This window comes from Copadichromis virginalis, linkage group LG6 (assembly GCF_057382275.1).
Source record: "Copadichromis virginalis isolate Kocher_CV1m ecotype Utaka linkage group LG6, C_Virginalis_male_GT1.1, whole genome shotgun sequence".
Classification (NCBI taxonomy): Eukaryota; Metazoa; Chordata; class Actinopteri; order Cichliformes; family Cichlidae; genus Copadichromis; species Copadichromis virginalis.
In genome coordinates this window covers 35,471,882-35,498,498 of record NC_140623.1, presented here as the reverse complement: position 1 = coordinate 35,498,498, position 26,617 = coordinate 35,471,882, and the positions used below count along the sequence as shown (strand labels likewise).

General features: G+C 39.3%; 2 protein-coding genes across 2 annotated transcripts; both read left to right on the top strand.

Annotated features, from left to right (window-relative positions):
* The first annotated feature begins 12,553 nt into the window (after window positions 1-12,553).
* On the top strand, window positions 12,554-17,305 carry LOC146708340 (kelch-like protein 10). The gene is made up of 5 exons (XM_085460178.1): window positions 12,554-12,829; window positions 13,836-14,319; window positions 14,659-15,273; window positions 15,995-16,144; window positions 16,870-17,305. Exons 1-5 carry the CDS (start codon window positions 12,681-12,683, stop codon window positions 17,221-17,223), a joined length of 1,752 nt encoding a protein of 583 aa, XP_085316304.1. The 5' UTR covers window positions 12,554-12,680; the 3' UTR covers window positions 17,224-17,305.
* A 3,221-nt stretch (window positions 17,306-20,526) lies between these two features.
* On the top strand, window positions 20,527-25,568 carry LOC146708339 (kelch-like protein 10). Its single transcript, XM_085460177.1, has 5 exons — window positions 20,527-20,804; window positions 21,870-22,353; window positions 22,922-23,536; window positions 24,258-24,407; window positions 25,133-25,568. The coding sequence occupies exons 1-5, from the start codon at window positions 20,656-20,658 to the stop codon at window positions 25,484-25,486; spliced, it is 1,752 nt and encodes a 583-aa protein (XP_085316303.1). The 5' UTR covers window positions 20,527-20,655; the 3' UTR covers window positions 25,487-25,568.
* The last annotated feature ends 1,049 nt before the right edge of the window (window positions 25,569-26,617 follow it).

Sequence of the window (26,617 nt, the reverse complement as noted above, 5' to 3'; positions counted from 1 at the left end):
TTTTTCATCACAACTGTTAAATATCAACACTTCTCTTCTCACGTGGATGAAAGTCTCCAACATTCTACCACTAAAGGACACGTATTCTAATGCCTTTACTATCAGGGCCGCGTCCATTCAATACTACACTATATAATTATGTGACACTTATTAATATGAAGCATAGCATTGAGGCAATTCAGGGAATCTCATCTTAACACAACAGAAGAAGATGGACTCAAGTGAAACTTCTCTTGTTGCCAAGTGAAAATAGAAACAATCCCTGGTTGTTACAGTTTTTTGAATTATTGTACAGTTTAAAGCGCCTTGAGGTGCTTTCTTTCCCACCTTTCTACTTCCATCTCTGGGATTTGGCACTACATAAGTAAAACTCCATAGAAAAGAACTGAATAGAATAGAAAAGATGTGATTTAATACCTGATTTAATTTTTGTGGATGAAAAGAGAGGACATGACATTCAGAAATGAGAACTTTTGTTGGTGAAAAACATTCTTCTAATTAGCTAATCTCCCTGTTTTGTATTTGCGTCTTTAACTCTCTAAATGCTAACATTTGTCCTGTTTTTTTTTTCAGTAGTTTTTCTCTTTCCCACCTTTCCACTCCTATTATATCTATTCGCTCTCTTCTTCCGGCTAAGCCATCCAGTCCAACCCTTAAATAGAGGAAACATTGTGCATTCTTCAGAGCCACAATGCCCCAATCGGTCCTGACACACACATAAACACAACCTCGCTCTGACAGCGGATAGAAATTGCTGTATCCTCCACTCAACCAGTAAGGAACCCTGCTCAGATGCAAATTCAAATGTCAGCTTCCTTTCTCCTCAAAGGCAAAGTCAGCTCTGCGAATGAGTGGGATCTTAAAATCAGGTAATTGTTTTTGGCAGATCATTGTATTTACTTACAGTATTGAGTCAAGCTAAGCCACTGGAAGGTGCACACCGACGAGGAAGAGATACATCCAGACACATGCAACAGAGATTTAATGAAAAAAAGCTATTTTAAAGCTCTAACTCAAAGATTTTACGTGATATTTGCGAAACTATTAAAACGAGTTGCTTCACTGACTACACTGTCTGGCAGGGTACTCACCAATTCCCCTAACAAAAGAGCTTTTATAAAATAAGATATATCACACTGTGCCTTGGTTTTGTAAGTGCATATTTTCTTATTAGCAGATTATTTGATTTTGTTTTCAAACCTGAGAGAAAAAAGGTCCTGTAGACTACAAGACTAAAAAAAGACAAATACTGGCAAATTTTCTGGCCATGCAGCTAAAGTGATAATTGCTGCAACTTTTCCACCTGAAAAACATATGAAACAGTATTACTTAAAAAGAGGGTTTTTAACTCTTGGAAGTTAGCAATGTGTTTACTAGAGTAAATGATTTTGGTTCTTGTTCAAAGAGCAAATAAGACCTTCCATGGAGCAGATAAAAAAGTTCTGTCCACTAGAACATATCACTGTACATGTGTCATCTACTGTTCCTCTGACAAAAAATGATGTTGTTTTCAAGACAAAATAATTTACACAATACGCAGATTTCCACTCTCTACTTATATCTTTCACAAGTGCGTGTGCGCGCGCACACACACACACACACACACACACACACACACACACACACACACACACACACACACACACACACACACACACACACACTTCTTGTAGCTGAAACAAAATAGCATCGCTATTCACATTTTGCTTTTATCTCACTAACAAACTGGAATAATATAATTTTAATACAACCATGCCCCCAAAGTCATGTCAAACCATATGTCACTTCATCAATTTATCTGCCTTGCCACTGCAGCAGACAGGTGATGAAGTTTGGCCTCATTCATAATCTTATTATTGCTGCTCTTTCCTGGTCTGGACCAAGGCCAAAACACATATTACACAAGTAAAACAAGAGGCAGACAGACCAGAGCAAGGTGGCAGCTCTCTCCTCTCACACACCTCTGTCACCGAATGCCACTGAACAGAATGAAAGACAGTCCTTGACATTTATGTCCAAATCTAGAGGGAGCCAGGAGAACGTCGTGTGCTCAAAATATTTGACACGCTCGAATTTCTCAGCTGCACAGGACACAAAAGTTTTAAGTGTAAATACAATATCCTCTTGCAATATTTACACTAATTGAACAGCAAATTTGATGCATCCAATCCTGCCAGTGTCCTTTTAATTTAACAGTGATACTAGTTGTAGTTGCTGGCAAAAGATAAATAACAACATGGGTACTTTTTTATGGAAAATAACTAATTACCTTCAATCAGACAGAAAGTTAGAGTAATCATATCATTACTGTAATCATTTTACATTTTTTGTTTACACGTTGCTATATTAAGCAATCACTTGTAATTATGTTATTACTTGTTATATACATATTAAAAATTTCATACAATATTTAATATTATATAAAAAGACAAAGTAATTCAAACGTGTTTTTACTTCCTGCACACGTGCTGCTACAATCAGATGTCTTCAGTTCCTGTGCAGGTAGAAGAAAAATGATGATTTACAACATCTGAGGAATGGGGATATAAATTGTGCTTATTTTTATTGTGCAAAAGAGGAACAGTGTGATGGTAAAGTACAAACTCCATGCAGAAACAGACAGACAGACAGAAACAACATTATCCTACTAGAGAAACTGTGGCTCTTTGCAAGCATCTGCACGTACAGCATCCTCACACAAAGCTAACAAACGGGGAGGTTTAAGCTGAATGCCTGCCAACCCCAGCCAAGCAGCCAGGGATTGATCTTCAACAGATAACAAAAGTAGCGATGATCAGTCAGGCTTGCACCATTGCAGCCTCCATTTCTATCTGCAGCTGCTTCTATGACAGAACCTCAGTGGTAATCAATCTGAAATCTGTCAGGGATGATTTTCAATTTTGCTTTGTGCTGTCAGTTTTGTGTTCATACTTAAACAATAAAAGAAAGACTGGAGGTATGTAAACACTGCCTATAAGTCTTCATTAGGATGGGGATTTGTTTACGTTTAAGATTTATATTGTTAATTGTTATTAATCAGGTGAGAGGTCATGTTACAGAACACAAAACAGTCTTCAGCTCTCACTGTCCTCGGGCAGATCTGGGCAAGCTGAGAGGCCAGCAGCCTTTTTTGGTGGTTTGCACTGTGGATAGACCTCTAGTCTTTGACATGAAATGATGTGAGAGCAGCGTTTGGGGCAACCTGCCACTGGCTCAGACATCACTGCTCTGAGATCATTTACAGCCTGCACTTCATATGGAAACATGGCTAGCATTTGCAACAAAATTAGCTTCAGTATTTAGCATCGTAACAGATGAGCTTAGGTTTGCGAATCACGTCTGCATGTAATATGTTTATGTTGTTTAATAGGTAAATAATGGAGGAGGAAGATATTTTTGTTGGTGGTAGGAGATGGAGTGAGCGGGTGGGGGGCTGGTAATCATCTTTGCTTGTCTTTCTGCAAAAGTCACCGGATTCCACTGAGGTAATGAGTGCCTACAGGAGGGAGGTTGAACGTCTGGTGTCTTGGTGCAGCCACAACAACCTGGTGCTGAATGCCCAGAAGACAGTGGAGATTATTGTGGACTTCAGGAAGCACACAGCCCCACTCCCCCCCATCATCCTGACTGACACCCCCATCACCTCTGTGGACTCATTCCGCTTCCTGGGTACCACCATCACCCAGGACCTGAAGTGGGAGCCCACCATCACCTCCGTCATCAAGAAAGCCCAGCAGAGGATGTACTTCCTGAGGCAGCTGAAGAAATTCAACCTGCCAACACGGACGATGATGCAATTCTACACCGCAATCATCGAGTCCATCCTCACCTCCTCCATCACCGTGTGGTACGCTGGAGCCACTATCAGGGACAAACAGAGACTGCAGCGTGTTGTGCGCTCTGCTGAGAAGGTGATTGGCTGCAGACTCCCATCTCTGCAGGACCTGTACACCTCCAGGACACTGCGGCGTGCAGCCCGGATCTCAGCTGACCCTTCTCACCCTGGACACAGTCTGTTTGACCTGCTCCCCTCAGGCAGGAGGCTCCGGTCCATTCGCACCAGAACCTCTCGCCACAAGAACAGTTTCTTCCCCTCTGCTGTTGGACACATGAACAATAACCACATGATTGTCCCCGCCACTAACACATGACCCTACGCTGTGTCACTCCATCATTTCATGTTTGGCACTGATCACCACCTGCACTCATGTATATATCTTTCTACGTAGCACTCATAATTCTTATTCTCATGTATATATATCTCATGTATATGAGATATGTCCATTGTATATCTCATGCACATATCTTTCTTTCTACATAGCACTTTAATTCTTATTGTCTGCACTGAAGCACCGCAGCAATTTCCTAATGTTGTAAACCTCAACATCTGGCAATAAACCCATTCTGATTCTGATTCTGATTCTGAATAGTGTAACAAATTACTTTCTTCTCTTGGCTTCTGTTTCTTAAGTAAAAGTAATCTGTAATACCTTAAAGATTACATTACTCAAAAACAATTACTTAGTTCCAAGTAACTATTATTCTATTATTAACTATTAACTATTATAACTATTATTTATTATCTACAATAAATATACTTCATGTATCGTACGTATACAGTGGTACAATAATTTCATTGATGTTAATCTCTATAAGATAAATAACTTTCGCTGTGACTTCATAACACATAGAGAAATTATGAAACAAGTGCATTCCAAAATGCTCACATGTAGCATATTACACTGTTTATGGGCTTATTTAACTTTTGCCAGACAGGTAATGAGTGTAAATATAGGTTACCAGTTGCCATGCAAGCTGATAATTATAGTCATCTTGTCTAAGTGATGTACATGGAGTGGATGATGCTTGACCTTGAGTATTATGTAGAGTCATTAAAGTAAAGAGAAAAATGGTAATCCACAGTTTCAGCACCTTGACAGCAAGAAAAAGTATATAGTTAGTGGAGAGCCACACCTTATATTTTGACAGTGCACACTTAAGTGGAGACAGACACTAATCCTTACAGACCATGTCCAAAACTCTAAAAGTGCACCAAGTGTTGACAAAAAAAGACACAGAAACAGACAGAAACAGACAATCACTAAGGAAGATGAAAAGAAAGGAAAGAAAGAAAGGTGTGACAGGGAAGCACTCACCGTGGGTCTGAATTTACGGGTGCATTTAAGTGTCATCTGCAAAGGTTAGTGTTTCAAAGTTGGCAGCGGCGGGCTGGAGTGATCACAGCTCAGTCAGCCCAAGCTCAAGCTGACTGTCACTGCCAGGGACCATCCATTTGTTATGGCACTAATGGATATGTGGGCTGCATGGCGACCATAAATAACAATTACTCCTCCTGGCTCTCTCAGCTCATTCACCATCTTTTTTTTTTTGCTCTCCTCTTTTCTTTCGCTTCCTTTCTTTTTATATATTCTCCAACATTATTTTTACCATTTATTTCTCTTCTTCACAGATTCGACTTTTATTGTTTTTTCCTTTTATTTATTTATCAAGGCGATAGCCAGAGCTTTCATGAACCTTAGTGTGAGGTGAGCAAAGGAACAACGTCTGAATATCTTTCTTTAAAATGACCAAACACCCTAGTTGGCCTTGGCAGGGAGAGCACAGTGTATATTAATAGATCCATTGTCCATCATTAGGTCTCCCTCTTGTACGTAACTATCTGTGCAGCTCTTCTCTGATAGTGCGGAACAACGAAGGATTCCTAGATCACAAAGGGGAAAAAAGAGGAAATCAATGCAATCAGATGGAAAGCCATTGTCTCTGTGAGTGTCCCAGGAGATTTTACCAGGCAGTCGATATGTTATAACTGCCCTTTAAGGCTGCAGCGATTTTAAAGGCTACTGCTGAAAGCTGGTCTAATGTACAGGGAAATCACATGAGCTCATCACTACAGGGAGAACCATACAGTGTGATCACCAGAAAAGAATGAAGCTACAATATAACATTATAACCTTGCTTTCTGATTCACTGTGGGAATCTCTCTCTCTCTCTCCCTCTCCCCTCTGTGTGTGTGTGTGTGTGTTTGTGTATGTTATACATTTACCAGAAAGACCAGTGGAAAGAATCTCATCAAACTGCATTTTAACCAATGTGACACATGCAAATGTTCAATGAAATAAACATGTGAAACAATGAACAAATGCATACAAATACATTAGCAATTTGTGCACTGTGGGTGTCTCTAGCCCTGAGGAGAATTCTGCTCTGTTGCATGTAGGTCCTTAACCCATCAGAGTGTGAATCATAGTCTAACAGTCACAGTGGTTAACCCTCTGTGAGTTTCTCTGCACATCCATTCAGACAGACAGACAGCATGTTTCAGCTTCACTCTATATATAGCTTATTCGTGTCCAGGGGAAGTTAGTGGGAAACGAGAAGTGGCATCCCTTTATTTAGATGAATTTATGTACATTAATGAGTGAACTTGCAGCTATAGCAGGGAAAATCAAATCCTGCTGCCACTTTTTGTCTGTTATATCACTTTAGTTTAAACAGCTTGATTTTTAAATTAAAAAAAAATTAGAAACAGCTCTGTTTAAGAGTTTTACTTTCTGTAGTGTCTTTAAAATCCAGGCCAGTCATTTGCAGTTTGTGCAACCTTGCATGTTCATTTATGAAAAATGTGTGTAAAGTTTTACTTGTACTGTATATTCACTCAAATAAAACAAATGGAAAACCTAGCTATGATTCTTACATGCAGATTTGACTGCATCATCCCACACTCAGTCTAGATATCTTGCTGAATCAGATTGTCAGTGAGGGTGACAGAGGCGTTCACATTTACATGCAAGTGAGGCATCCACACACAGCAGTGAGTCACGATTATATGCCCCTGAAGAGGTATTGTTCACTCTGTCTAGTTGGAAAACATCTCTCCAGAGATGTGACCTTAGCTGCTGACAAAGACTCTGACCTTTGCATCATATTGTGTGTTAACATATCACAGACTGTTTGGTTGTATAATTTTAGAGTATTAAAAAAATAAAAATACCTGAAGGAGTTATCCTTCGAATATACAATCAAGATCTGTAACACTACATCACAACTTAAAAAAATGAATGAAACAAACAATGTTGAAATAACAGATCCAGCAACCGAACTCGAACACCTTGACTGATCCTGAATACTGATCGAATACCAATGCAACTTTATAATCAGATTTCTCCCTGTGAGGAAGGAACTGGGAATTATTCTTTTAAGCGTAAGGAAGCATCAAACACCACTTAAACAGTGTTCCCAATATTGTATAATAAAATGTAACAAATAAATACAGCCAAGAATATAAAGTAAGTCCATTTTTCAGTGAAATAACTAAAGAAAAAAGCCTCAGGATAAATGCATTGAAAAAATAAGTAATTTACTGCTAGTACTACTTATCCAATTTATTTGTGAGTCATTATTCTGCAAATAATTGGCGTAAGTTTGCAGTTTGCACAATAGTCTTGTGACTGTGCTTTTTTTCCTCACACAAACCTGTGTGCAGCTGACAATGGGTTACATAAAGTTTAATAACTTGTCTGATCTTTGCACTTAAATCAGATCACTTTGACCATTGTTTGCAGTTAATGAAAATTTTTTTTGTGAACATACAAGTAGAAGCTGTTGAAATAAGAGCATGAAATACATTCAAACTGTTTGTCTTCTGCTGTTAGTTTCTTCTACATTAGCTCTGCTACTACCTACTATTGTCCCATCCCACAGTAAACATTGAAGACCAATTTGAATGGACTGAACCACTGACTGAGTCATACAGTGGATTGACCAGTGTGATTTCCAATCCAAATATCAGAAGTGCGCATGTCTAATTAAAATCATACTTTACACATAAACACCAAAGAAGGATGGGTTTATTAAAAATGTACTCAGTTATGAAGATCTACCTGCTGGATTCATTGTAATATAGGAAAAAACTGTCCTGGCACCAAAGGGAAGGAAAACGAACATATTTCATAGGCTCGGGAGCTTATATAAACATCCAATCACAGTTAATCTTATTAAGGAAAGTCCCTTCTATCAGGGCGCGACCACCAGTGAAGCGCTCAGGAAGGTCAAGCCAAAGGGGCATGACCAGACTGAAGGTGCTCGTTCAAGTGGCTGCGCCATGGATAGAGCAGAAGATGGATTCGCGTACCTCTGCGACATACACGGTTAGCACACATTCAAAGAGAAAAACAGAGACTGGATGATCTAGATTACACTAAGCCAGCAGTGTCAACAGTTAAACATGATGGTGAATAATGTTACAACTATCCACCTAGCTACCAAGCCATTTGGTTGCTAGCTACAGTGGCTACCTAACGTCATGTGACACGCTCTATTAATATTAATTATTGCAAACGTTAGACATCACTTAGTTTTATTTGTTTTGTTTTTATCTTTTGTTTATGTGCATCATCAGACTTAGTATTATATTATTAAACACCCCATTCAGGTAGTACAAATAAGGACTGTTTTTGTCTTGTTTTAGAAATGTCTGAACCACCTTATGTGCATTTATCTGAACTTTATTTCTTAAATATTATTTTATTTGAGTTTCCTAAGTTTAGATTAGAGATTCTTTTAGTATTGTCATTTAATAATTGTTTGTTTTTTAGATTCTTCTTCTGATCTTGCCCCTACTGCAACTGCCCTTCTTAACAAGGAGAGACAGGAACTGACTTTTCTTAAGAAGAAACTGGAGTCACAAAAGATGAAAATTGAAGAACTCGAAGGAGAGAGTGAGATTTTCTCCGTGGTCAGTTCCTCTGAGGTCAGCTATCGTCCCTTAGAAGTATGAAACTAGACTAGTTCCATAAGCATTATTTTTTATTTTACATTCTTCTAATAAACATCAGGTAATTTATAAATCCCAGTTAAGTTCCCTTATTGTCATTGTGTTGATTAAAAGACTGCGTTTTAGTCAGTTAACTTGAAGTGTTGTGTCAGTTCATTCCTAAAGAGATCCAGAGTTCCAAATTCAGTTCAGCCAGGTCTAACTTGATTGATTCATTTTCATTGTTCATAAGATCAAAGCTCCAACTTGAACTAGTTATCATTCATTTATCATAATCTTCCTGAAACAAATTTAACAATATATATTTTATGATGTCATTCACCGATTGGCATGTAGATTATGCCATTACCCTAGTATCTGTTTCTATTCTTCTCTGTTGTCTTTGCTCTCATACACAAGTTTATAATGGCTGAATTCTCTCATTCACATATTTTAATAGTTTAAAAGAAAAATGACGTTGGGAAAACATTCATTTAGACCAGGGGTCCCCAATCCCAGTCCACGAGGGCTGGTGTCCCTGCAGGTTTTAGATGTGTCCTTGATCCATCACAGCTGATTTAAATGGATAAATTACCTTCTCAACATGTCTTGAAGTTCTCCAGAGGCCTGGTAATGAACTAATCATGTGATTCAGGTGTGTTGACCCAGGGTGAGATCTAAAACCTGCAGGGACACCGGCCCACGTGGACTGGGATTGGGGACCCCTGATTTAGACTGTAGTTGTGTCACTTCTATCCTTCTTGTTACCGCCTGCTTAGCACAGATGGGATTTGCCACAATTTTTCCCCCTTTAAAAAATACACAATAATAGGTAATTACTCTCAAGTACTGAAACTTTATGTTGTAGAGGACAAAAACATTTGCTCATTACACTATTTTTTTGATAATGTTGTAGCCTTTAAAGCAGAATTAATATTGGTTGTTTGTATATAACTTTACATATAAGGGCACATGATGCTTTTCTTTAACAAAATCCTCATTCTGTTTAAGCACACAAGCTGACAAAATCATCAACTGTGTAATTTAAATACACGGGGACTTTGACTTTGAAGCGGCGGCTACTCTGCACATCTTTGTCACTCAATGTAACCTGACGGGTGTAAAATATCTTATTTCTAAAGCCAGTCATATTCTTTTTTGCATCCTGCAGAGCAACCTAAAGACGAACCATTCAATGATCCATTTTCCTTGAATGCCTCGGAAAACTCAGATTCATCTTCCACATCTTCATCTGTATCGTCTGTGTTGTCATCCTCATCTTCATCTCCAAAGAAGTGAAAGCACAAATTAAAGAAAAAGCATTCAAGAGCCAAGAAACATGAGAAGGAGCATAAGAAGTTCCGGCAGCGCTGTGAGCAAAAGACTTTGGTAGAAAAGAGCGTACAAAAGAGGATCTTATAAATGTCACATAAAAGATAGTATTATCATTTAAAATTTTTCTACAAACTAGTCTGTATTTGCTACCTCATCTTAATATAAGGTTTGGACTGATTTTGGACTAATCATTAGAAACATATACAATAAAAGTTCCCCTCTCCTCTGGCTGACTGCTCAGTCTACCAGTAGCATGGTGTTTTGCGCCTCTGGTATTCTTGCCTAAGATTGAGCAGTATATCAAGTTTTAAATAAATATCAATATACTTTCATACGAGATATAAGATGTGTCAATATCGTTTATATCGATATAGTCTATGTTGCATTATAATTATACTTGCGGAGCCACTAGTTTGTCTCTCTTTTTTGTCCACTTTTGTCTCTACGCAACGTTACTCTGTCCCGCCTCTCTCCTTCACTGAACACAACTCCCCTTCTCTCAGCGTTTTACCTGCAGGTAGCGACAAGATTCACTCGGCAGCTATCAAAGAGGAGCTAGTCGGTAAAAAGAAAACATTTGGAGATTATTATTATTGATTCGGATTTAAAGTGTCAAATGAACAGGAGAATAATGTATTCTGTAGAGAATGTTGGGAAAGCGGTCTGACTAAAGGTTCGAGCACTGCTAGTATTTTCACCATTTACAACAGCGCCATGAGGTGTAGAATGAAGAGTGTGTGAAACTGCGTGCTGTATTCCAGACCGCGAAGTCTTCCCAGCCTCCTGCCCCTAAAAAAGCCGCCTTACAAAACTCATGTACCGTATTTTTTCGAACTGTAGGGCACACTTAAAATCCTTTAATTTTCTCAAAAATCGACAGTGCGCCTTATGTCTGAATTCTGGTTGTGTTTATTGACCTTGAACCGATTTTATGTGGTACACGGGGCTCAAAAATCTGTCAAAAAAAATGTTTTAGTACGACTTTCGTAAGCTACGAAGGCGCACTGCTTGATGGCTTGTTGGGGCGTCACAGCTACTGTAGTCAGGAGCCTCGCATAGTAATACGTACTGTGCTTCAATGTGATATTACTGTATTGTGTGTCTACAAGGACCCCAAAATGGCACCTGTTAAGAGATATGCTTATGAAGCGGATTTCAAACTCAAGGCTATCAGTCACATAGTAGAACATGGGAATAAAGCAGCTGCAAAATCTATCTGTCTTTGTTATTATGCTCAGCTTCATTTTAGTTTACATTTTAACTGCACAATTGTGAGCTTTTTGTTATGCACGAAAACAATATTGTGTTATTTTTATTCACGGGGCGTTAGTATTTAATAAATGCTGATAATTTATTTCTGAGCAATTTTTTATGTACATCTACCCTGTATGTTAATAAAAGTGCCTGTGTGACATCTGCAACACATAACTTTGACCAATATCTCTCCTTTTTTACTTACTTTATGTGTTTAAAAAATATTGTCATATATACAGTATATATCATATATCTGCAAAGCTGTTCATAGGAACAACCTCCCTCCATGGTGGTCTAATCTTTATTCGGATGCTGAATTGATTGATTTATGAATTTACTGTAAAGATTTCATACATTTGTCTTATTGCAAGCAGAAGGCTGTCCTGGGATTCTTCCTGCTACTCCACTTCATTTTCGAAAACTCTAAATCACACGCTTCCCATTATAATTTTCTAATTTTAGGATGATGTTTTCATACACACATCTACATCTACATCAAACCAGGCTTGTCACATCCAACCTTAGTCTTGTATATTATATCTTTGAGCAATTGTTCAACAGCAGATCTGCTATGTGTGTGCAGTCTGTGCTCAGGCAGGTGACTGCTTGCACCTGTCTGAGGTAACACTGTCAAGCACCGTCATTATAGCAGTCTTGTACGATATATACAGTACATATATTATAGTGTTGGTCTACAAAATTTTTCTAGAACACAAACCTGTTTTTTGTTTGTTTATTTGTTTGTTTTTTACTACTCTAGTACATCAGTAAAGTGCAGGAGCACATTTTTCCTCATGGATAAAAGTCTAATACAATCCGAGAAAACAGCTTAGCCATGAATCATATCTGTGTTTGGCACTGCCATGTATTTTTAGACTCATATTTTTAATAACAAATATTTTAGGTTGTGTAGTAGGGAAAATACCGGGGCAATAATGAAATGTATTAGAAAAAAGTGTGGCAATGAGCTTGCATGCATAAAAACTAAATGTGATATTGTAGTCCATAAGTTGACCTCTGTGAAGCAAACATACAAAATGCTGTGTGCTATCTGTGAGGCTCATTTGCAATACATTAAAACCAAATCAAAACAAAGCTGTTAAGCAATGAAAGGTTCATTTTTAAAAAAACGTAGATTTAGATTTGAAAACAATTCTATGGGGTGACTGTTGCCAAGTCATTTTGATGTCATAAGCTTCCATTCCATAATGTCACAGTTAGGTTTGATTTGGTGCTCAGAACACTTTAAGACAAACTGTATTGGATTGTAAGACAAACTTCAGACAAAAAAATAAGAAAAGCAGTCACAAAACTCAAGATGAGGGAAGAACAGCCTCCATACAAGTCGAGCTCGGTGTATAATGAACTCCGTTTTGAGGGAAAATTTTGTGATGCAATCATCAAAGTGGAGGATGTTGAATTTCCGGTCCACAAGATAATCCTGTGTAACTGCACCCCGTACTTCAGGTGAGTTGCTTACCTGATAATGGGGAGGAATGATTACCGATTTATGTAATTCATGGTCTTAGTCTGTGAAACAGTGCCAACAAAAAGGAATCATGGAGCTTTTGTGATAAAAAGACGGTCACAGTCAACTGACAGATATACCCAAAACATAACGCAAACATTTGCACTTGGTGATTGCATGAACTAAATTCAGACTGTGTTGAGCTGAAGTTTCATTTATGTGTTTTATTAAGTTACATTAAAATCTTATCAAGTGTTATCCACACAGTAAAACACACCAGATTTACTAATACTAAAAAGGTTGAATGCTATTATGCAGTTATATGCTGTGCAAAAGTTTTGAGTTGCCTCTCGTGTCGTTATGTTTTGCTTTGAAGTAGATGATTTTTTAAAGGTACACTTGAACAATAGTTGTCAGAGGCTTTCAAAGGTTTTGATTGGACATTTTTCACCCTTTTCGGTCCAGTCATTGTACCTGACCATTTTCAGAGGAATGCTTTTGTTTTGTTTTTGTTTGTTTGTTTATTTGTTTGTTAAGCCATTTAATGTTGACCTATGAAAAAGGAAACAGGCTGAGATATGCCAAAATACACGATAACTAGACTGAAGATCAGTGGAAACAGGCCTTATGGAGTTGACTTAAACATTTGTCATAGAGGTACAACACTGAGTGTCTCGAATCAGCTGTAAAACATGGTGGAGGCTCTGTCACTGCATTTTGTTTGGCAATAGCTTCATATACATACTGCCAGTGTAATAAATCCAACATTCAAGCTCACTAAACATGTACAAACTCTGTTTTGGAGTTATATCCTCTACAGCAATATGGACTAGACATGAAAAGACTATCACAATAATCACATAGTAACACATGCAATCAGGCGATCATTTCCATTCCAGTCAATTGATTTTATATATTTATCCTACTTGTGCTTGACATGGTTTATTATCTTGTTGCTTCCACACCTTTTAAAATTCTCTGCTCTGTGTCCATCTCTACCCTCAGAGCTCTCTTCACCTCTTGGAGCGACCCAGACAAACAGGTCTTCAACATACCTGGCTTGTCTCCTGAGATGATGGCACTCATCATTGACTTTGCATACACTGGCAGTGTTTCTGTAACGGAGGAAAACGCAGTGGAACTTCTCATGGCAGCTGATCAACTCAATGTAATGGACATTGTAAAAATCTGCAGTGACTTCGTGGGGGAGCAACTCTGCGCAGAGAACTGTGTTGGCATTTGGCAGTTCACAAAAGTACACTTATCACCCGAACTACGTGCCAAGGCCTTCCACTACATCGTCAGTAACTTTGAGCAGGTGGTTCTTCAGGAGGAGTTCCTGCAGCTAACTGTGGAGGAACTTGGTGATATTCTTGAAAGAGATGACCTCAATGTACAGTGTGAGAGCACTGCGTACGAAGCACTTATAAAGTGGATTAGCCATGTGCCTGCAGAACGGGAACAACACCTCATCGCTCTGTTGTCTAAGGTGTATAAACTTCCATTACTACATTTAGTTTCGACTTAAATCTTCAGCATTTAAGTCATAGATTGAGTCAATCCATCTGGGTATAAGGATGCTTTAATCGCTCGAGATGTTGGTCTTTTCAGCTGTAGCCAAACCACATTTAAGCAATTCTCTTCTTTTGTCTATGTTGACAAAAAGGCTAATGGTGTCTCACTTTGGTCTCCCTCTTGCTAGCAATAAGAAAATGAAATAACACTACGAGCATTATCCTAAAGAAGCTGGAGTTGACTAAAACTGATATAGTTCAAATTCAATGTTTCCATTGTCTAAGTCCTATTGTCTTCTGTCATCTCTCTGTAGGTCCGACTGGGACTGGTGACTTTAGACTACCTAAGGGACAATGTGCGGCTCAATCAGTTGGTGCGGACCAGTTCTGACCGTCTGTCCATGATAAAGGCTGCCATTATATTACCACAAAATATGACCAACAGACCCTATGTGTTTCGCCTCTGTCCCCATCTTGCTCGTCCCCGTCTGCCTCATTCCGTCCTGCTGGCCATTGGGGGATGGAGTGACCGTAATCCAACTAACGCCATCGAGGCCTATGATTACCGGGCTGAATGCTGGGTAAACGTAACAAACAACCTGGAGCATCCTCGTGCCTATCATGGAGCCGCCTTCCTCAACGGGTACGTCTACTCCATTGGTGGCTTCGACAGGGTGGAGCATTTCAACAGCGTCCGTAGGTTTGACCTGACCACTCGCACCTGGAATGAGGTGGCACCCATGTACTGCCGCCGCTGCTATGTGAGCGTGACTGTGTTGAACGGGTTCATCTATGCCATGGGAGGCTACGACGGGCATGTACGACTCAGCAGTGCAGAGCGCTATCAACCTGAAACCAACCAGTGGAGTCTTATTGCATCCATGCATGAACAGAGGAGCGATGCCAGCTGCACAACACTTCACAGCCGGGTGGGTAAAGTAAAAAAGCAGGAGAGAAATAGAGTAGGGTCTCAGGCACACAGGCCTAGAGACCTGTCAGCAACCTTTTGGTAACAACCAGTTGCTAGTGAAAAATATGTATTCCTCGGCTGGTTAGGGAGTGGTTGTATGAAAGACACTGACTTCTACAAATAGTTTGTGAGTGTTTGCAGACAAGTCAGAGTATTCCATGCAAACCTCTGGTGTGCTCAACAGTCTGCTAATGACCAAAGCAAACACAAGGAGGTTTGTGGTGCAACACCTTTCTTCAATTTCACACTAGTGACACCATCAACCTCCAGCTACCACTTGCCAACCAGTCAGGGGATACACATTTTTTACAGTGAAGCGAGGTGCAAGATACCTCACAAACTGGTTTCTAAGCTAGAGTGATGAAGGCCTAAATTGAACAAAACTACACATTTAAAACTACCTGTATGCCCGTAATAGTGATGATAAGGAAAACAAAAGTCATTAAAAGAATTAGCTTTTTTTATTTTTGAAAGGCAGGGACTAAATGTCTAAATGTCAGTCTGTATCAGAAGAATTTATAGTGTTCATTGTTATGTTGATCATGTAAAAGAAAAAGATTTTCAAAAAACTTTTAAGTTCACAGAATGTAATAGCATGCAAGTAGGGAAAAACATCAACTCTTAAAAAGTTGAAATATATACTAATGTCAGGTTTTTTTGTTTTTTTTCTTTGTCTTCAGATTTACATTTGTGGTGGATTCAATGGGAACGGGTGTCTGCAGACAGCTGAATGTTACAACCCAGAGACCGACCAGTGGACGATGATCAGTCCCATGAACAGCCGCCGCAGTGGGATAGGTGTCATTGCATATGCGGATCATGTCTTTGCAGTAAGACCAGAAAGTAGTGCTGACACTTACGTAACATACAAGTCACATCTGTAATGTGCCTTGATCAGCAAGGCTGACAGATTTGGCAGTTTTGCTAACTTTGTTTTGTATTCATCAATAATCAGATTCCTATCCTGACCACAGGTTCAGAGAAGGCATTCTCACTCATTAATTTAACTGATTAGTGATGTTTCTGCTGCATGTATTTTTTCATTTCATGATTTGAATTTGCTCCATTCCCAAAATGATTTCACTGATGATTTCACATTTCCTCATCATTCCACTAGGGGAAATATGTTAGAGACAATTTCAAAATCATCCTCCAACACCTTTTGAAAAATAAGCCAAGTGATTAGCACTCATTCTCTTGGGACAGTATGTATTTTAGCTGTAAATTTGTCTTGCTAGTTGCCTTAAACCCACTGATTTAGTTGATTTGCTGCTATACCCTTTGGTAAAAAGCAAAGATTGTGTAGTCTCACCTTTGGAGACATACTTCTTTATTTAGCTAGCTACTCTTGAAGATTTATTTTCTATTTACACTGTCTCTATTCAAAAATGAAAAAATTATTATCAGCAGAATGCAGTGACCTTATCCTGGTGCTGACCTGCTGAAGGAAGGACTGAAACTCGAAGCTCCTTTTTGAAATAAAGGCAAAAGAGCTGTGAAGACAACTGAAAACATAAATACTTCACAATCATTTCACCCATGCATTTACTTTTAGGTTGGTGGCTTTGATGGAAACAGACGTCTGCGCACCGCTGAGGCTTACAACCCGCAAACCAATACGTGGAACCTCGTGTCCTCTATGTTGACCCGCCGCAGCAACTTTGGCATTGCGGTAATCAATGATCGCCTCTTTGCTGTCGGGGGCTTCAACGGCTTCACCACCACTTTCAACGTTGAGTACTACGACGCTTCAACCAACCGGTGGTTTAAAGCATGTGACATGGGGATTTTCCGCAGTGCCCTGAGCTGCTGTGTGGTGTCCGGACATCCCAACCTGTCTGATTACACCATTCCTCGTGACAGCCTGACATGTTTAAATGTGCCAGAAGAAGCAGCGGAGTCCACGTAACACCTTTAAAATGCAATACTGCCATGTGTCAACATCTGGGACTCCAACATGAAGGACTGAAATAAATCTTTAGAACATCAAACCGCTGGTGAACTGGACATTTTTTGTAGATATTTCAAAAACTTTAAGTGTGTGCGTGAGGAGACCGTGCACTGCAGATACTGGGTTTCATCAAGAGAACGCCATTGCAACAATAACAAATTTAAAAGAATTTTTCATTCCCTGCAAGGTATGGCTGCTGAGTAGAACGGACATGCACAAAGGGTGACCAGATCACAATAAGTCACATGTGGGACTTTTCCAAGTCCTCCTAGGTAAACACAACAAGAATAAAGGGAAGCTTTTACTCTCCCTTCTTAATTCAGCTGGGGTTCTGTCTAGTAACAGACTTTACACTTGAGTAGGAATGTATCCACGGGTCATTTTTGAGCAATTTCTGACAATTTTTGAATCTTTAACAAATATTACACACATATACTGTGTTGCTTAACACCATCTTTTCTCTTGTGTGAAACAGAAAAATAACTCTATTTCTCAGTGTGTATTTAATGTGCTTTGTGGTATTTTCCACTATATTACATAGAATTATATATTTGTTTATGATAAAAAAGCATGACCTTCATATTTACTAAGGAAAATCCGGTCTTTATGTGTTCAGGGAGGTTGCTGTGATCTGCTCTCAGATCCGCTATCCACTGAGCATTGCTGTTATGGGTTGCGTCTTTCTCCCACATGCTCTTCCAGTATTGCTCCGTCTCCAGCCTTGGTGGTACTGTTCTCATATTGTTCCCCTGACACTGAGAGTACACCTTGGATTGTTCTGTGGAGAACAGCTGGTTTATTCTCCTGCCTTCGATCTCTCTGGTGTACCTCTTCAAGCGACTGGCCAAGGCTTTGAGTTGTTGCTTGGCAGTTTCCAAGACCTCAGGTATGGACGGCTTGCTGTACTTCTTAGGCATCTTCTTTGTCACTGTGATGGCATCAGCCACACATGGGTAAATCAGTCCATTTTTTCACTTTATTAGTTTGCTTTGCAGTTTTCTTCATTAATATAATTCATTAATCATTTGGGTAAACCTAACACTGGTATTATGAGGCGCGCACATAGTAACATTGTGTGGTTTTTCTAAAATATTTTGTTATATTAATTATGTTTCTCTTTCTTTGAGTTACCTGGGTTTGGGTGGTGGCTGTTTTCTGTCTGGGCAAATATCGTGGCTGACAACTCTGGGAACAAAATGCCTGCTCAGCAGGACCAACCATGGGCTTACCAGGAGCAGGGGTGTTTTAGGTTTAGTTAGGTTATTCTGTGCTTAGTTAATATTAGTGTGTGTTTTTGTTTCCCCCCTATTGTGTGTAAATGGTTTGGCCAAATCATTATAAAAGCTACCCTCATGTGTCTTTGTAATTCGGTCAGTTTGTGAGTTAAGTTGTGTCTCACTTTGTTGGTTTAAGTTTCTGGAAATTACTTTTCGCAGAGTTATATTTAGTTGACCTCTTTTATGGGCCTGCTAATTATGATTTTGAATTTTGTCATTTTTGAACTTTTTGAGGGTTAAAATAAAGAAAACCCTTTTTGAAGATATTTTTTGCCTGTGTCCTCTATGCTTTGGCTGCTTGGTCCCTCACAGTCATACCATTCTGCAGCTCAGATAGTTGGCTAACCTCTCTCCGTGCTACCTTGAGGGTACTGCTCCTTGCGACTATTCAACTTGTAGCCAAGCATCTCACTGATCACTGCTGCTGTGTTGTAGCTCAGCTTGTTAGTCTCGGAAATGGTGGCGGTATCGTCTATAGTGCTGCATTCACATGTTCTAGTAGATCCTCTGAGGGTACTTCATGTACATGTTCATTAGTCGTTAATAAATAGTGACACGTTTTACATTTTAAAATAAGGCTCCCATTGATAGTTGCAGATATTTATAATGCACTGATAAAATACAATATTATATGTTTAAAATATATCTTTACAAATGCCTATTGTGCTTACAAGGTAGTAACTTAGTCTGAAATGTTTAATATAGCAACTCTAGATGAAATATATAAGTGAATAGATCTCTATTTGGCAATAAACTGGTCAGGTTTTTCTCTTTCTTCTCTCTTTCTTTAATGCGTAACATTTATTAATGGTTTATAAAGTGTTTGAAGCTTAATTAATAACATAGCTATAAACGATTTATTAGCCATTTATAAGGGGAGTCTTATATTCCCCTATCCCACATTTGGGACAGGGGGAAAAAGCATAAAATGCTGTGCAGTCCCCCTACCTGCACAACATGAAGGTTGAAGCAACACCAACACAGCACCTTATTGCAGTAAACCAACGTGTAGACAGTGATTTGCAAAGCTGTTCATAGGAACAACCTCCCTCCATGGTGGTCTAATCTTTATTCTGATGCTGAATTGACTGATTTATGAATTTACTGTAAACATTTCTTACATTTTTCTTATTGCAAGCAGAAGGCTGTCCTGGGATTGTTCCTGCTGCTCCACTTTATTTTACAAAGACTCTAAATCAAACTCTTTCCATTATAATTTTCTAATTTTGGGATGATGTTTTCATACACACCTCTACATCTACATCAAACCAGGCTTGTCACATCCAACCTGCTTTTAGTCTTATATATATATTTTGTCTTATATCTTTGAGCAATTGTTCAACAGCAGATCTGCTACGCGTGTGCAGTCTGTGCTCAGGCAGGTGACTGCTTGCACCTGTCTGAGGTAACACTGTCAAGCACCGTCATTATAGCAGTCTTGTACGATATATACAGTACATATATTATAGTGTTGGTCTATAAAATTTTTCTAGAACACAAACCTGTTTTTTGTTTGTTTATTTGTTTGTTTTTTACTACTCTAGTACATCAGTAAAGTGCAGGAGCACATTTTTCCTCCTGGATAAAAGTCTAATACAATCCGAGAAAACAGCTTAGCCATGAATCATGCTATGTATCATATCTGTGTTTGGCACTGCCATGTATTTTTAGACTCATATTTTTAATAACAAATACTTTAGGTTGTGTAGTAGGGAAAATACCGGGGCAATAATGAAAAGTACACAAAAAAGTGTGGCAATGAGCTTGCATGCATAAAAACTAAATGTGATATTGTAGTCCATAAGTTGACCTCTGTGAAGCAAACATACAAAATGCTGTGTGCTATCTGTGAGGCTCATTTGCAATACATTAAAACCAAATCAAAACAAAGCTGTTAAGCAATGAAAGGTTCATTTTTAAAAAAACGTAGATTTAGATTTGAAAACAATTCTATGGGGTGACTGTTGCCAAGTCATTTTGATGTCATAAGCTTCCATTCCATAATGTCACAGTTAGGTTTGATTTGGTGCTCAGAACACTTTAAGACAAACTGTATTGGATTGTAAGACAAACTTCAGACAAAAAAATAAGAAAAGCAGTCACAAAACTCAAGATGAGGGAAGAACAGCCTCCATACAAGTCGAGCTCGGTGTATAATGAACTCCGTTTTGAGGGAAAATTTTGTGATGCAATCATCAAAGTGGAGGATGTTGAATTTCCGGTCCACAAGATAATCCTGTGTAACTGCACCCCGTCCTTCAGGTGAGTTGCTTACCTGATAATGGGGAGGAATGATTACCGATTTATGTAATTCATGGTCTTAGTCTGTGAAACAGTGCCAACAAAAAGGAATCATGGAGCTTTTGTGATAAAAAGACGGTCACAGTCAACTGACAGATATACCCAAAACATAACGCAAACATTTGCACTTGGTGATTGCATGAACTAAATTCAGACTGTGTTGAGCTGAAGTTTCATTTATGTGTTTTATTAAGTTACATTAATATCTTATCAAGTGTTATCCACACAGTAAAACACACCAGATTTACTAATACTAAAAAGGTTGAATGCTATTATGCAGTTATATGCTGTGCAAAAGTTTTGAGTTGCCTCTCGTGTCGTTATGTTTTGCTTTGAATTAGATGATTTTTTAAAGGTACACTTGAACAACAGTTCTCAGAGGCTTTCAAAGGTTTTGATTGGACATTTTTCACCCTTTTCGGTCCAGTCATTGTACCTGACCATTTTCAGAGGAATGCTTTTGTTTTGTTTTGTTTTTGTTCATTTGTTTATTTGTTTGTTAAGCCATTTAAGCTAGGAATGGTTATGGAAGGGAAACAGGGACTGTAATTGAGCAAAATGCACTGGAACTTCCATAAGGAAAGGAAACTGGCTGAGATATGCCAAATTACACGGTAACTAGACTGAAGATCAGTGGAAACAGGCCTTATGGAGTTGACTTAAACATTTGTCATAGAGGTACAACACTGAGTGTCTAGAATCAGCTGTAAAACATGGTGGAGGCTCTGTCACTGCATTTTGTTTGGCAATAGCTTCATATACATACTGCCAGTGTAATAAATCCAACACTCAAGCTCACTAAACATGTACAAACTCTGTTTTGGAGTTATATCCTCTACAGCAATATGGACTAGACATGAAAAGACTATCACAATAATCACATAGTAACACATGCAATCAGGCGATCATTTCCATTCCAGTCAATTGATTTTATATATTTATCCTACTTGTGCTTGACATGGTTTATTATCTTGTTGCTTCCACACCTTTTAAAATTCTCTGCTCTGTGTCCATCTCTACCCTCAGAGCTCTCTTCACCTCTTGGAGCGACCCAGACAAACAGGTCTTCAACATACCTGGCTTGTCTCCTGAGATGATGGCACTCATCATTGACTTTGCATACACTGGCAGTGTTTCTGTAACGGAGGAAAACGCAGTGGAACTTCTCATGGCAGCTGATCAACTCAATGTAATGGACATTGTAAAAATCTGCAGTGACTTCGTGGGGGAGCAACTCTGCGCAGAGAACTGTGTTGGCATTTGGCAGTTCACAAAAGTACACTTATCACCCGAACTACGTGCCAAGGCCTTCCACTACATCGTCAGTAACTTTGAGCAGGTGGTTCTTCAGGAGGAGTTCCTGCAGCTAACTGTGGAGGAACTTGGTGATATTCTTGAAAGAGATGACCTCAATGTACAGTGTGAGAGCACTGCGTACGAAGCACTTATAAAGTGGATTAGCCATGTGCCTGCAGAACGGGAACAACACCTCATCGCTCTGTTGTCTAAGGTGTATAAACTTCCATTACTACATTTAGTTTCGACTTAAATCTTCAGCATTTAAGTCATAGATTGAGTCAATCCATCTGGGTATAAGGATGCTTTAATCGCTCGAGATGTTGGTCTTTTCAGCTGTAGCCAAACCACATTTAAGCAATTCTCTTCAAGATCATTAAAACTGTATCAGAAAGCTTCACACATATTATAGAATAAATTGTATTTATTTAGTGTAGTTGCTAGGCCTATGACTAAAAACTGTCCGTAACAAGTACAACCATTCTCCCCTGTTTGTGTTCCTCAGCTTTATTTTAGTTTATGTCATTTGTTTTTTATATAAAGTTAAACTTAACACATTAGATTTAAGATTTATCTTCATCAGAACTGTACAAAGGACTTTTGTCTATGTTGACAAAAAGGCTAATGGTGTCTCACTTTGGTCTCCCTCTTGCTAGCAATAAGAAAATGAAATAACACTACGAGCATTATCCTAAAGAAGCTGGAGTTGACTAAAACTGATATAGTTCAAATTCAATGTTTCCATTGTCTAAGTCCTATTGTCTTCTGTCATCTCTCTGTAGGTCCGACTGGGACTGGTGACTTTAGACTACCTAAGGGACAATGTGCGGCTCAATCAGTTGGTGCAGACCACTTCTGACCATCTGTCCATGATAAAGGCTGCCATTATATTACCACAAAATATGACCAACAGACCCTATGTGTTTCGCCTCTGTCCCCATCTTGCTCGTCCCCGCCTGCCTCATTCCGTCCTGCTGGCCATTGGGGGATGGAGTGACCGTAATCCAACTAACGCCATCGAGGCCTATGATTACCGGGCTGAATGCTGGGTAAACGTAACAAACAACCTGGAGCATCCTCGTGCCTATCATGGAGCCGCCTTCCTCAACGGGTACGTCTACTCCATTGGTGGCTTCGACAGGGTGGAGCATTTCAACAGCGTCTGTAGGTTTGACCTGACCACTCGCACCTGGAATGAGGTGGCACCCATGTACTGCCGCCGCTGCTATGTGAGCGTGACTGTGTTGAACGGGTTCATCTATGCCATGGGAGGCTACGACGGGCATGTACGACTCAGCAGTGCAGAGCGCTATCAACCTGAAACCAACCAGTGGAGTCTTATTGCATCCATGCATGAACAGAGGAGCGATGCCAGCTGCACAACACTTCACAGCCGGGTGGGTAAAGTAAAAGAGCAGGAGAGAAATAGAGTAGGGTCTCAGGCACACAGGCCTAGAGACCTGTCAGCAACCTTTTGGTAACAACCAGTTGCTAGTGAAAAATATGTATTCCTCGGCTGGTTAGGGAGTGGTTGTAAGAAAGACACTGACTTCTACAAATAGTTTGTGAGTGTTTGCAGACAAGTCAGAGTATTCCATGCAAACCTCTGGTGTGCTCAACAGTCTGCTAATGACCAAAGCAAACACAAGGAGGTTTGTGGTGCAACACCTTTCTTCAGTTTCACACTAGTGACACCATCAACCTCCAGCTACCACTTGCCAACCAGTCAGGGGATACACATTTTTTACAGTGAAGCGAGGTGCAAGATACCTCACAAACTGGTTTCTAAGCTAGAGTGATGAAGGCCTAAATTGAACAAAACTACACATTTAAAACTACCTGTATGCCCGTAATAGTGATGATAAGGAAAACAAAAGTCATTAAAAGAATTAGCTTTTTTTATTTTTGAAAGGCAGGGACTAAATGTCTAAATGTCAGTCTGTATCAGAAGAATTTATAGTGTTCATTGTTATGTTGATCATGTAAAAGAAAAAGATTTTCAAAAAACTTTTAAGTTCACAGAATGTAATAGCATGCAAGTAGGGAAAAACATCAACTCTTAAAAAGTTGAAATATATACTAATGTCAGGTTTTTTTGTTTTTTTTCTTTGTCTTCAGATTTACATTTGTGGTGGATTCAATGGGAACGAGTGTCTGCAGACAGCTGAATGTTACAACCCAGAGACCGACCAGTGGACGATGATCAGTCCCATGAACAGCCGCCGCAGTGGGATAGGTGTCATTGCATATGCGGATCATGTCTTTGCAGTAAGACCAGAAAGTAGTGCTGACACTCACGTAACATACAAGTCACATCTGTAATGTGCCTTGATCAGCAAGGCTGACAGATTTGGCAGTTTTGCTAACTTTGTTTTGTATTCATCAATAATCAGATTCCTATCCTGACCACAGGTTCAGAGAAGGCATTCTCACTCATTAATTTAACTGATTAGTGATGTTTCTGCTTCATGTATTTTTTCATTTCATGATTTGAATTTGCTCCATTCCCAAAATGATTTCACTGATGATTTCACATTTCCTCATCATTCCACTAGGGGAAATATGTTAGAGACAATTTCAAAATCATCCTCCAACACCTTTTGAAAAATAAGCCAAGTGATTAGCACTCATTCTCTTGGGACAGTATGTATTTTAGCTGTAAATTTGTCTTGCTAGTTGCCTTAAACCCACTGATTTAGTTGATTTGCTGCTATACCCTTTGGTAAAAAGCAAAGATTGTGTAGTCTCACCTTCGGAGACATACTTCTTTATTTAGCTAGCTACTCTTGAAGATTTATTTTCTATTTACACTGTCTCTATTCAAAAATGAAAAAATTATTATCAGCAGAATGCAGTGACCTTATCCTGGTGCTGACCTGCTGAAGAAAGGACTGAAACTCGAAGCTCCTTTTTGAAATAAAGGCAAAAGAGCTGTGAAGACAACTGAAAACATAAATACTTCACAATCATTTCACCCATGCATTTACTTTTAGGTTGGTGGCTTTGATGGAAACAGACGTCTGCGCACCGCTGAGGCTTACAACCCGCAAACCAATACGTGGAACCTCGTGTCCTCTATGTTGACCCGCCGCAGCAACTTTGGCATTGCGGTAATCAATGATCGCCTCTTTGCTGTCGGGGGCTTCAACGGCTTCACCACCACTTTCAACGTTGAGTACTACGACGCTTCAACCAACCGGTGGTTTAAAGCATGTGACATGGGGATTTTCCGCAGTGCCCTGAGCTGCTGTGTGGTGTCCGGACATCCCAACCTGTCTGATTACACCATTCCTCGTGACAGCCTGACATGTTTAAATGTGCCAGAAGAAGCAGCGGAGTCCACGTAACACCTTTAAAATGCAATACTGCCATGTGTCAACATCTGGGACTCCAACATGAAGGACTGAAATAAATCTTTAGAACATCAAACCGCTGGTGAACTGGACATTTTTTGTAGATATTTCAAAAACTTTAAGTGTGTGCGTGAGGAGACCGTGCACTGCAGATACTGGGTTTCATCAAGAGAACGCCATTGCAACAATAACAAATTTAAAAGAATTTTTCATTCCCTGCAAGGTATGGCTGCTGAGTAGAACAGACATGCACAAAGGGTGACCAGATCACAATAAGTCACATGTGGGACTTTTCCAAGTCCTCCTAGGTAAACACAACAAGAATAAAGGGAAGCTTTTACTCTCCCTTCTTAATTCAGCTGGGGTTCTGTCTAGTAACAGACTTTACACTTGAGTAGGAATGTATCCACGGGTCATTTTTGAGCAATTTCTGACAATTTTTGAATCTTTAACAAATATTACACACATATACTGTGTTGCTTAACACCATCTTTTCTCTTGTGTGAAACAGAAAAATAACTCTATTTCTCAGTGTGTATTTAATGTGCTTTGTGGTATTTTCCACTATATTACATAGAATTATATATTTGTTTATGATAAAAAAGCATGACCTTCATATTTACTAAGGAAAATCCGGTCTTTATGTGTTCAGGGAGGTTGCTGTGATCTGCTCTCAGATCCGCTATCCACTGAGCATTGCTGTTATGGGTTGCGTCTTTCTCCCACATGCTCTTCCAGTATTGCTCCGTCTCCAGCCTTGGTGGTGCTGTTCTCATATTGTTCCCCTGACACTGAGAGTACACCTTGGATTGTTCTGTGGAGAACAGCTGGTTTATTCTCCTGCCTTCGATCTCTCTGGTGTACCTCTTCAAGCGACTGGCCAAGGCTTTGAGTTGTTGCTTGGCAGTTTCCAAGACCTCAGGTATGGACGGCTTGCTGTACTTCTTAGGCATCTTCTTTGTCACTGTGATGGCATCAGCCACACATGGGTAAATCAGTCCATTTTTTCACTTTATTAGTTTGCTTTGCAGTTTTCTTCATTAATATAATTCATTAATCATAACACTGGTATTATGAGGCGCGCACATAGTAACATTGTGTGGTTTTTCTAAAATATTTTGTTAT